Genomic DNA, 13,824 nt, shown 5'->3' with positions numbered 1-13,824 from the left:
TAATGATCTGACACATCTCATGATCTTCCAAACATTTTTATGATCTGAAACATCTTATGATCTTCCAAACATTTTTATGATCTGACACATCTCATGGTTTTCCAAACATTTTTATGATCTGACACATCTCATGATCTTCCAAACATTTTTATGATCTGACACATCTCATGGTTTTCCAAACATTTTTATGATCTGACACATCTCATGATCTTCCAAACATTTTTATGATCTGACACATCCTATGGTTTTCCAAACATTTTTATGATCTGACACATCTCATGGTGTTCCAAACATTTTTATGATATGACACATCTCATGATCTTCCAAACATTTTTATGATCTGACACATCTCATGATCTTCCAAACATTTTTATGATCGGACACATCTCATGGTGTTCCAAACATTTTTATGATATGACACATCTCATGATCTTCCAAACATTTTTATGATCGGACACATCTCATGGTTTTCCAAACAACCGTTTTGAAGTATCTTGTTATTTTGTGCAAGGACACCTGCGATTGGGGTCAAGAGTTAATAGAAATTCATACAAATAAAAAAGATATTAATTATAATACATTTTAAAAATCTATTTGCATCGACGATAATGAAATAATGTTAAAAATGCATAAGTAATAACCATGGAAAAGAAAAAGGAATGGGATTTTTTTATCTATTATTTAATTATTGGAATTCTTTGGAGATGAGTAATTTGTATATTTTCTTTATTTGTGGACTTCTATCCTGATCTTTTTTTTTTTTAGTTAAACAACAACAACAAAAAAAAAATGAGGATAATAGTCCACAAATAAATAAATGATAAAGCAGGAAGTTTATTTTATTAATGCTGTAAGCTGATTTGTATTTTTGTTGAAAGTAGAAACAATGCTGCCATTTAATAAATCTTCTGAAAGAAAGCAAAACGAAGTCCATTTTCTTTTTTAATCGAATAACAGAATACGAATGATAAAACTTGTTAATCAAAAGCATCATCAATTTCGGTTATGCTATTTGAAAATCAGAGATGATAACTTCATATGTTAGACGATAAGTAACTTTTAATGAAATAAATATGATTTACAAATACATGTATGATTCATTCATTATTTATTGCTGTAATTGTTTAATTTTGTTGCCGTGAGTTTTTAATGTGTAACTTAATTTAGTAAAACCGATTAAATGTGAAAATTTAATTTGAAAATAAAATGTCTGTTTAGTAACATGTAAAAGGAAAATGTGATATAAATGTGTTTTTTTTTTTTGTCTTTTAGGAATGGTCCGACGAAAATTTATACTGGGAACCTCAGAAATACAACAGTGTGCGGTCTTTACGAGTTCCAGCCAAAAATGTTTGGCTGCCGGACACTTTTATATACAACAAGTAAGTGCCTTTAATTGTTGATCTGAAATAAGGAACCTTTTTACTGACAATTAAATTGAAAGTCAGTCAAACGTAACTTTCTATTTGTTGAACTTTACAAATTGATTTTAAATATGAAATGGATTAAAAGTTCATTTACACACACACATATACAAAGATGAGGCACATTTATTATTTATTATTTTATAATGCACTATCTGAAGGAATATTGATTATTTTACTATAATATCGTCTAATTTGGACAACATATATATATATATATATATATATATATATATATATATATATATATATATATATATATATATATATATAGATTTAAAGGTTATGAGGGGGTTTTGAAGCATGAAAAATGATGTTACTTTTTGTATTTAATATTTTATTGTTATTTTTTATATTTCAAACGGACCTCCGCTCTTGGTCATTTCGATACTTTTTTGTGACTAAGAGCGGAGGTCCGCTTGAAATATAAAAAAATAACAATAAAAATATTAAATACAAAAAGTAACATCATTTTTCATGCTTCAAAAAAAATTATAACCTTTAAATCACTATCCTAGAAGCATACGTGGACTTCTAACATTATATATATATATATATATATATATATATATATATATATATATATATATATATATATATATAATAGAACCCGGTTAAAACATTAATATTAACAAAATCCATTACAGTATATAATACACATGTATATAATCAAATAACATTATAAATAACACCATAAGGCGGGGCAAAGACCCTAGCCAGGAGCCGGAAAAACATTGCATCCCACATCATGACATTGGAAAACGTATCCTAGGGCCACCGTATCCTGAGGTTCCACTATATATATATATATATATATATATATATATATATATATATATATATATATATATATATATATATATATTTGAAAAGTTCTGGCCGACGGAATTTCTTCCTAAAATCCGTTGAAAACTCAACATAGTATTCCTTGTTGACTACCTGTCCAGTGATGTAGCTGATGAAAATCATGTAGATCATGCTCATACTATAAAAAAAGGAAAAGGGATCATCAAATCAGGGTGTGGGAGAATAAGCATGCTTCCACTAGAAACTCTATCACTTGTTTCCTAGGTCGTAGCAGTAGATCCAGCAGGCATTAAGGCCATCAGCGCATTAAAAACTGCAAGTCCTGAATTGATTAGTTCGACCATTTTTCTGTTATCAGGAGAACGTCTTTCTTTATGATCATCTGTGGCATAAATTTCGCGCAAATCTTCCGCATAATTATTCTCTCGTGAATAACTGTGTGAACAGTTCTCACACTGACATCAGACTGTGCATTTATTGTCTCTATAGACATGCGATAGTCCTTATCCATAAAATTCTTTACTTAGACAATTAACTCTGGTGTTCTAACTTCGTTACTCCTGCCACACCTCTCATCATCTCTCACAGACTCCCTGCCTTCCTTGAATCTCTTATGCCACTCAAAAACTGATGCAAGATTCATGTAAGATGATCCGAAAGCAGTCTGAAGACTGCCATATGTTTCTGTGGCATTTTTCCAAGTTTAAAACAGAATGTTATTTCAAATCGTTCTTCTAAAATGTCCTCATATCCAGATTGCATTTTTGAAATTCACCAGCAGTGACAATCAGGTTTTAGTAGGGTGTAATCCAATTCCTGCTGCAGCTGTTCATTTGAACATGAAATCATAAACATCAGTCTCATAACATTTATAAAAATAACATACTCTAAAAAAAGTCTCGAAACTTATTGAAAGCCACTTATACCAGGTCGAAAACTTCATGTTGGTGGCAATTCATAGAACTTGAATAGGAAACAGAGCAGTACTAGTAGCCAGATTCAGTTCTTTGGCCCCTTATCCCTGAGTGGCTTCCGGGCCTTGATAAGTGGTGATCACTGTGTAAAAAAAAAAACAAAAAAAAAAAAAACAACGATAAATATTTTGGCTCCAGATCGTAGGGATTTGATACACAGTGGTGCAGTTTTTCTAGAGTATCAGAGTTCATTCGAGTGTCCTATGGCCCAACTATTGTATCATCTCTTACCTGCTTTAAGACGTTTCATAGCGGAATTAAGTTCCTTCCTCGTAAATAGTAGGAAGATGTCATCTAATTGTTGCATAGTAATCTTACAGTCTTTATTTGTTTTAAACATCCACACTCATTGTTCAATGGTTTGCTGTTCATCAACCGTTGATTGGCAACTTGGTTAGGAGTTACCCCGACCATTCTTTGTTATGGTTGGGTAACAGCATATATATTAGAGTTTTTAGCCCGTTAAAATCCAGTTGACTTAGAATGATTGTTTGTGGCAAACTGATGATTGAATATGATCCAATTTGTGTTCATGCTTTCATTAAATACTAATTCCAATAAATCTCTAATCGTACATGTTTTACTACACATGTGCAGACACATTTCAGTTCTAGCTATAAACCTACTGAACATGAAAAGAATCTGCTAAAGTGGATTGAGATAAGTGAGCAAATGTAGTCACTAATTAACACATGATTCATCCAAATTAGATTATTTCGATGTCAAAAATGTCTTGACTACTATTTTATTGTAATTTCATTTCCAGTGCCCTCTGCAAAAGACGGAAGTTCAGAAATTTCGTCAACTCCCCATCTTCATTCATCCATTTTATGTTAAAAACAAAACGAATTTATTTCCTGACAGTCAGACATGCATAAAATTATTTTCCTTGAGTGGTCGCTCCTATAATTATTGCAATAATGGAGATCTTTCTAAGATTTAAGTTCATTTTCAGGCCATACATTATACCTTGGCATTTCGTTATCTCTCAGTTCTGTTTAAGTTCGCATTATTGGAGACACTAACTTCAACTAAGATCGTTTCTTTCTCCTTCTTATCCCATATCACTAAGTCAAGTTTAATAGCGCCATTTTCTAGGTACATAGCTGTAGAGATTAAATAGTTGTAGTGGATGGTGTATGACTTATTTCTAACTGTTCTTTCTGGTAAACATGTTCTCAGGACTTGCTGCTACATTCAATATTCAATGTTTTATGGTCTAATTTACACACTCCATTGTGCTGCAATGTATAGTAGCTGTCCACTAGTAGAACCTTTCCACCTCAAAAACTTTCTTATGACTAAATCAGTGGAAAGGCAAAGTATAACATAAATCATTGTATTGTCAGCAACACATAGATGTGTCTAGCCTTTTTAACACAAGCCAAGCTTATAGTTTGCTTGAAGCGTTGTGGGGGTTATATATTTAGAGAAGTGTCAGAAGCCTATCACAATGCAAGGGATGAAATGTTTGTTTTTACTTTAATCTTAAGCTTTCTGGCGAGAGAAAAATTATAACCAAATTCTACAGGAAGGAAGCTAGCAGAAACGTCTTTCTGCATGACATATTGGCTCTTCCATTCAGAGTCAAAAATGGATATGCAGCCAATGAAATAATTTGCATCCAGAACTAGTATTTTTACATACTAGTCTGACTGTACTAAACAGTTCCATCAGGTGCTGAAAATAAATGAAAACCCTAACTCCGTCATCAATCAATTCAGGAACCCTAAAAAATGACCAGAAAGTTTTACATCCAACACTTGCTCCTTGAAAATGCCTCACTTCAATGACAAAATCACAACAGTGATCCACAAGGCGATCAGAAGAGAGAGTCTTAATATGCAACTTGTCCACTCAAGTCCATTTCTGTTATATTAGCCGGAAGGTTTAAAAAAATTGAATATAAATCGGGTGTAAATATAGGTGACATCAAATTGAATAGACATTTTATTTGTGTTGTATTTTTGCTCATGATGTTCATAACTCATTAACTTCATACGACAATTATTTACGTGATGTATATCGTAAATAATTGGTTTACTCTTCCTCTGAAAGATGTCTACAGTATATGAACCGATTGTCATTTCATTACAATTAAAATCGAATCTACCTTTTAGCATTATCTCGTTTGCGTGTCTGACACAAAGACTTTTATACACAAACGACAGACGCAAGTCTCTGTTTTATCTGAACAAATGAGTATTTTATTCAATTATGCAGCATCAGATGATGTCATCTTCATTTAACCTCATGTCACCAGTTCACTAACTTCAGAGACAATCGTGTCTATCTATGATCTCATTCTCTATGTGTATAAGAAATTTGTCCACTCATCTTCCTGATCAAGAGATTTTCTGATCTGTTCTCTCGGCTGTTCTTTTTGATATCGTAATCATCAAATTCCTACAATTACGCGCTGAGAAATGGAGCTATAAAACTTGGCATAGTAATATAGCACAAGAAGAAGAAAGAAGCAACCTTAGTAGAAGTTCTAGTCTCCAATAATGATGGGTTAAACAGAGCTGAAAGTGAAAAGATAACGAAATACAAGATCTTATGTATAACATGAAAAAAAAACTGGAATCTGAGGAAGATCTCTTTAATTTTAGTTATTATAGGAACAAGACTTGTGAAATAGAATTTCCAAAACTACCTGGCAGATATACTCGGTGAACCAAATGCAAAAGAAATTCAAACAATTGCACTTAAATGACCGTCACAATCTCTCAATTGGAATATCTGAGTTAGCAAGTGAATGTTTGGCATCCGGTAGGATGCTTCATCCTCCACTTGATCAAACTGATAAGAAAATTAAAAAAAAAGCACAAATTTTCATTTAACATTACACTTCTTGCATCATTACAAGAGAATCCCCCCCCCCTGCCCCCAAAAAAATTAATAAACTAATAGAAATAAAAAAAATGGCTGTAGGAGTTATTTCCCTTTGTGGATTTCAGTAAACAGTCTGCAGAACTATTATACCTGAATTTGAATAATTGCAATCTCTCAATTCCAAATGAACATCCAATCTTGTTATGTAGGGATGCACATACACTTTAAAACAAATATAAAAATATATAATAATAATAATAATAATAATAATAATAATAATAATAATAATAATAATAATAAATAAAATAGGTAAATAAACTAATAAACTAGATCGAGTACCATTTTAATAATATAAAACAATATTAACAGATTATACTATCACCTATCCAAATTATAATGATAAAAAAAATCATAACAGATCGCCCCTACCTAACATCATAATAACGAGGATAGAAAAAAAGAAGAAGAGTAGAAATACACTATGTATAAGTAGTAGTAACTTCCGGTTTGAGAGGTGCGTGGGTGAATGGATAAATGACAGAACTAGAATAGAAACAAGCCAGATTGGTATATAAAATTTTTTATGATAAATAAATATGAAAAGTAAATATTAAGAAAAATAATGTTTTTTCACATACCAGCACAACCCCGAAGCTAGATCCTAATATTAGAATCTGTTTAAACCTAATTAACATCTAATGCTTTAATAAAATTATTGTAATAAAAAATGACTATTAATAATATTCAAGGAATATAAATATAGTAGTTGCTAGTCTAGCCGCACTGAAGAGCTTTGATACAGTGAAACAATATGTGGATAACTATAAATGCTCCCTATTTTGGGTTGAGCATATTGAGGAGCAAAATAACAAACTACTGCTAGCATGCAAGCAATGCTATTTGTGTAAACAAATAGAGATTGGGCGTTTTAATAATGTTTAAACATTGTATTTTAAATGGCCATCTTAGCAGCAGCTAAAGAGCATAATGGTTAGAAGCGCTGACTTTCACCTAAGTGGTCAAGTTGTTACATAGAAAAGGGTTATCCCCTTTCTATGTAAATAAGAAGAATATTAGATAAGTGAAAATGAGATTAGCATAAGTCTAGAATCGAACCCTGTATGCTAATTTAAGAAGTGGAATGTTAGAAATTAAGTCTCTTGTTAAGTCTTTTAGAAATTTGAATATTAAATATGTCAGTAAAAGAATAAACAATGCAAATTAAATTATATTGTTTAAAATAGGTTAGATTAGAATTTAGGCTTCTTTTGTTTGTCAAGAGTGTGTTGGACAAACATACGAAAAGCCACGTGAAATTAGACACGTTTGAAAACACACTTCTGACGTCATAGACAAAGGGCGTTTCTCCATATAGGATACTATGGGTTCAGATTTTAGAGTCAGTCCGAGAGTTGATCAGCCAAGAGTCAGAGGAGAATCCCTTAGAGGCGAAGGGTACAAGATTAACCATTTAGATCCAAAGTTGAATTCCTGACATCATCTACCGACTGATCAGATGAATAAAGAAGCCATCGCTTATGTTGTAACTGTTGTCTTGTGTCATCCTTCATCACGAACGAAAGGTAATTGTGTTTATCATCTTATAATGAAAATTGTGTAACCCTTCATAGATTGTGTGTCCTCCCCACCATCATCATAAGTGAAGTACTTCCCTCTCCTCTAATATGTATTAAAAGAACTGTAATATATATACATGTGTTCTCTCCTTCATCATCACTATCGTTATGTCTGTCTGTACATGAATCCCGTTATCTAAGGGCCTCACTAAAAACTCCACGTCATTTCCAAGTTGCAGTCCTGCTTGTATTAGTTGCAGTCTAACCGCACTGAAGAACTGTGATACAGCGAAACAGTCTCTTTATATATATATATATATATATATATATATATATATATATATATATATATATATATATATATATATATAACGAGTTCGTCATTTAATTTATCTTGTTTTGATTCAATTTCATATTCTACCATGCTCTTGTGTTCTCATTAATTAATAAACAGAAATAAATAAGTGAATAGCTAATTGGCATTATAGAAAAACAAACAAATAAGAAATAGGTAATATTAGACTATAATAATAAAACAAAATAATAAAATAACACATTTAACATAAAAATTTACAGTCAACATTGAATAAATAAATAAATAAATAACTTTATCCAATTTACTGCTGAGATATTCTCTGCGACCAGGCCCTATTTTAGAATTCCTGATTCACATGATCCCAGGAAATTTGAAACAACCACTATTTGATAAAGAGGACTTTCCACGGAATATATCATGGAATATTGTCAAATACAGTAGATCACTGTGTGGAAATTTTACTTCTTATGTAAGGTTCATTACTGTTAAAAAATAATAATTTAAATTATTATATATATATATATATATATATATATATATACAGTCATTCACATACGGTACTGTTTTGCTGTATCACAGCTCCTCGGTGCGACTAGACCAGCACCTTCTCGTAGCCAGGGATTGAACCTACAATTATCAAGTTGATAGTTTAAAGTCCCAACCTTCGACCCATGGAATTAGTGTCCGCAAACAACCTCATAAAATATCCATTTACAGAGCTCGAGCTGCTTGTTTATTTACACACAAACAGCAAGCCTCGCACCAATGCCAATTATCATCAGGTGAAATTCATTTACGACAGTGCTTTATTCGAAGAGGAAGAAGTCATTGTATTTGTCTTTCTTCCTCAACTTTCCATTCATTGCATTGTGATAATCTTCTAACACTTCCCTAAAAATATATATTCTGTTCTAGTATCCTCATTCATTTAACCATGGAATATCCTTTTTAAACTATCATTTCACATTTTAGTTTCAATTTATGTGCTAATAAACAAAATTCATAATTACCCACATCTATTTAGCTAATAACATTATTCCTATGAGATGAGCCATTCATTAAAAATCCATGGATTAAAGAAAATTTTTAATAATTGTCAAGCAATAAAGTTTAGTGTAATATATATATATATATATATATATATATATATATATATATATATATATATATATATATATAATCATTTTATTATTATTAGTGTAATAATTTTTAAATACCTACAGGCACTAGTGTTTCATCCTTTTGGGAATCATCAGTGCAGGGTGACATGATTACTATTAGTCCAAAGATTCTGACCTGGCCACGAAGCTATGATTCGCAAGGAACATAAACTCACGGCCAACCTCAACAGCAAGAAACATCATTGAAATTAAAACATTTATTTTTAAATGTCATAATATCCGTCCAGATTGATCTAATGATCATAACATCATGATCTGCACATGCAAGCTTAAGTGACAGACTTTCATTTCAACTACAAGTGACAGACTTTCATTTCAACTACATAGTGCTCAACAATAAGAATTGATTATTTTGATTAATCCGACAATTATTCTCATCTTGGGTGTTATTGGCATTTCAAATGGATAGTACCAGTCAAGGATCCGTCACTTGACACTCAGCCCAACAGGTGAGGGGCCGGGAACCGGCCCAGCACCTGTTGGACTGAGGTACACCGCCTGGGTAATACCTAGGAGGTCCACCCTCCCAGGCCTTGCCACTGGGCTTTCCGGTGGGGCAAGTTTATTGCTTGCTGCCTGAGGCGCCCCGACCGGGGAATGCCGACGGGGTTACTCAGGCAATTTTTAAAATTGCAGGAGTGCCCCTCCTTTAGGGGAGCCTGCTGGGTTACCACTTTCCGGCCTTGTGCCACATTTTGCTGAGTGGACAGCAAATAAATATAAACCTTTCAGTTGCTGCACCTCGCGACCTTCTTCCGGTGTTGAATACATGTTTCCTTTTCTCTACTAAGGAAAAGAGGCGTTTGTTCTGCATTGCAAGAATTCAAACCATGGGTTGGAGGGTGGTTCGGTAGATTATTTATTTATCTTTTTTTTTATTACATTTTCACCCTAAACAAGACATATTGCCACTTTGTTGTAGGCTGCTACTATCAGGGACATAGGCGTCAGGGTTACTGTGTAGGGAGTTGGATAGCAAAATGTCGGTTCACGTTGTACTTGAACTTCTGCATGTCAGTACAGTTGGGGCAGCAGGGAGCCAGCAGGGAATTCCAAAGTCTAGCTGTCCTGGGGAAGAAACTACTGGAATAGAAAGCTCTCTTACATCTAGGGATCTCAACTGTGAAGGGGTGAGATTTTGCTGCTTGTCGGGTTTGTCGGAGGTATTTACGTCGAGGGGGCACAAATGCTTACAGTTCGTCAGAGCATTCACTGTTAAAGTACTTGTAGAAAAGGCAGAGGGATGCAACATTTCGTCGATGGGACGGAAGCTGAAGTTTAGATGACAGTTCAGGACCTATCAGATTGGCGACTCTCTTTTGAACCTTGTCAAAGAGCGAGAGACTAGTAGCAGATGCACCAGCGCAAATATGGCAACAATACTCCATACATGGGCGAATGGTGGCCTTATAGAGGTATAGGATACTTTTGGGCGTTAGTAACTTTCTAGCACGGTAGAGAGAACCTACCTTCTTCGCAGCGGTCCTGGCGATACTCTCGATGTAATTGTTCAAACTCATGTTTCATGAGAGCGTTAGGCCGAGGAGTTTAAAGGATGTACTTTCAAATAAAGAGTCATTGGTCATTGCTATTGGTGGTAGAGAATATTTCTTGTAATTATTGAAGGAAACGAGTTTAGTCTTGGTAGCATTGAATGTGACCATCCATTTTTGTCCCCATTCCACTACAGATCGGACGTCATCCTCTAGTGTTTCTGCCATTTCTTTAGATGTGTGTTCATTTGTTTTCCTGTCGTGTCTGAAAGTTCAATCTTCAGGGGTTACTAAGATATTTTTTAGGGTTTTCATATGCCTCAATTTTGGGGATATCTGTACTAATTGTTAATATTTGTAAAAAAAATGTTTTACGAGACAGAGGATCGATACCCATGCGTATTTTGTTTTTGTTTTTTTAAACACAATGCAAGGAAGACAACTCCAAAAGAAGAATTTTTTGTGTGTAATTACCTCCCTGCAGCTCGGCAAATGTTTTGTTATTCTTTTTCGTCTGAATTTGTAATTAGGGGGATCCAAATGCTATTAAGTTCTACACCAAGACGACTAATGATATTGTTATTTTCTAACATATGTGCTGCCTTTTTGAGTTTTCTGATCCGCCAATTTTATTCTGTATCTAGTATTTTGACATCATGCCACATTGAGGAATAGGTACTCCCCTCGCTCAACTGATTTTTTAATTTCTTCGTGTGTGACAGCTTTTTTGTATTCTTTTAGTCTCACTTTGACATGGCGGCATGTTTCGTGTTTGTAACGTTTCCCACATTTACATGAATGCTCATAAACGCAGTTTTTTGTCATGAGTTTTTCAGTTGGGGGTTTTACTTGCATCAAGTATTTTCTAACTGTTGAATTACTCTTAAACACTGTCTTTATATTGTTTCGACTGCATATTTTTAAATTTTTTTGGATAGGCCCTTCGAGTATGGGGTGCAGACCGTGGTGAGTTTTTAGGCGGTGTCTCTTGGTGTTTGATCTGGATTTTCTGGGGCTGATGTCTCTTAAACTAACTATGTTCTCTTGATATGTAGTGTTGTTATTACATATTGTCCATGCTCGATGTTGTAGGCATTGGACTATACCTTTCTTTACAGCGCATGGGTGGTTTCAGTTAAAGTTAAGGTATTGTCCTGTAAAGATTAGCTTTTGGTATATGGATGTCATGAAGGTCTGATCAATGCGGGTTCTAAATACATATCGAAAGGATAATTTGCTGCCATGTTCTTTCTCAATGATGAACTGAATGGATGGAGTTCACATGTTTCAGTAGTACTTGGACGTCCTCCTGGTGGGGACAGAGTATGAAACTATCATCCATATATCAAATTGTTGGTTTTTGTGAGGCTGATCCTATTGCCTCAAAATGCTCCAGATATATATGTTGGCTGGCACTGGCGATAGTCGCAATCCCATAGCTAGGCCTTCTCTCTGTCGGTATATATCAGTTCCTATCATGAAATGTGTGGTGTTCACACAGATAGATGACATCTCCATTAAGTTGTTAATATGGATGCATGTGCATTCTTTTAGTGTGCTATCTGAGCTCAGTTTTTCCTGTATTACCATTAGAGTCTCCATATTAGGGACTTTAGTGAATAGACTCTAAACGTCTAAACTCACCATTTAGTTGGAATGGATGGGGCAGTCAGTGATTATCTCAACAAAGTATGTTTTCTGGATATATGATGAGGATTTCTCCACGATTGGGGTTATTATCCTCACTAGGAATCGACTCAACGGGTGGCATGCTGAGCCTTGGGCGCTGATGGGTCTAAGTGGGATGCCATCTTTATGAATTTTGGGTAGGCCGTATAGGTGTGGTAGCCTGCTGTGGTATTTAGTCAGTTCTCTATATTTTGCAGACGGTATTAGACGTTTGATTCTGCAAAGGGCCTGTGAGAGTTTCCTTTCTGTCTTTTGGTTCGGATTTTTTTGTTCTCTGCGGTAGCTTTGCAAAACATATACTCAGGCCAAGGGAGGTAACTTCACAAAAACACCGTTGAAGTTGTCTCCCTTGCATTGTGTTTTAAAAACTTTGTTTCGTAAAACATTTTTTCACTAATATTAACAATCAGCATAGATATCACGAAAAATTGAGTAAAAAAAAAAAAAAGAAAGAATATTTAATGACCCCTGAAGATTGAAAGTGATCTACGGACCCACCCTCAACTCCATGGTTTTAATTCTTGCAATGCATATTCCTTAGTAGACCAAAGAAAACGTATTTAACACCTGAAGAAGGTCGCGGGGAGTAAGCTACTATTCAGCTAATTTTGGGTCTCAACATTTGAAATTTTACATAAATGGTATTCAGAAATTTGTAATTTTCAAAACTTCGAATTTAGGAATTTTTTGTCGAATCTACACGAAATTTCGAACTGAACCTTTGATTTTATCTACAGGGGTGGATTATTCTCGTTCCAAGTATTGCATAATTATTCGTTCACTGGTGTCTACCCTCTGTCAAAAATATGGGGGAAAATATGCTTCGCTCGTTTCCGCTATTTATCACTGCTATTATTATCATAACTATTATTAAAATATTAATATAAAAGCTTTTTAATCAGTTGTGGAGCGAAAATTTGGCTGACCAAACTTTTCCGCCATTTTTGGGTCTAAATACTTGAAATTTTAGATGTACATTGCTCGGATATTAGTTAAACTTATATATATATATATATATATATATATATATACATATATTCTTCTATACTCCTATAAATTCGTTTTTCTTTTGTGGGTATTGATATTCATATTAAAAACCCTGTTTTCTATTTATTAAAAAAAATACAATTTTGTTATATATGGGTCATGGAATTGAATTCATCTGCAAAAGATCTAGCTAATTTACATATTCTTTTAAACATTCATTTTAATTAATTCCCTATTAGTTTATTCGGTTTTCTTATGGGATGATCATCTTTAGTTAACTATTACGTGTAATTATATCCATGCAGATATTCTACATGATTTACAGTTGCATAATATTTGCATAAAATCTTGACAGTAAACAAAAATTGTTTCCATATATATTTATGTATACGAATATATTTTTATTTAATCTATTAGTCTATCTATCTATATATCTATAAAAGCGAACGCGCTCGTTAAAAGCGAATGCGCTATCTATAAAAGCGAATGTGTGTGTGTGTGTGTGTGTGTGTGTGAGTACATTTCCCTAAGCAATAACTCT

At 33.6% G+C, this 13,824-nt stretch overlaps 1 protein-coding gene across 1 annotated transcript in view; it reads left to right on the top strand.

Moving 5' to 3' along the window:
- LOC145258256 (neuronal acetylcholine receptor subunit alpha-10-like) overlaps window positions 1–13,824 on the top strand; it is an 800,162-nt gene that overhangs the window by 750,221 nt on the left and 36,117 nt on the right. The window contains exon 7 of the mRNA XM_080116238.1: window positions 1,273–1,382. Within this exon, the coding sequence (XP_079972364.1) occupies window positions 1,273–1,382 (110 nt within the window). The remainder of the gene's footprint in view (window positions 1–1,272; window positions 1,383–13,824) is intronic.

Source organism: Euprymna scolopes, chromosome 33 (genome assembly GCF_053919585.1).
Source record: "Euprymna scolopes isolate OS-2025 chromosome 33, ASM5391958v1, whole genome shotgun sequence".
Lineage (NCBI taxonomy): Eukaryota > Metazoa > Mollusca > Cephalopoda > Sepiida > Sepiolidae > Euprymna > Euprymna scolopes.
This window is presented reverse-complemented; position numbering and strand designations above follow the sequence as displayed.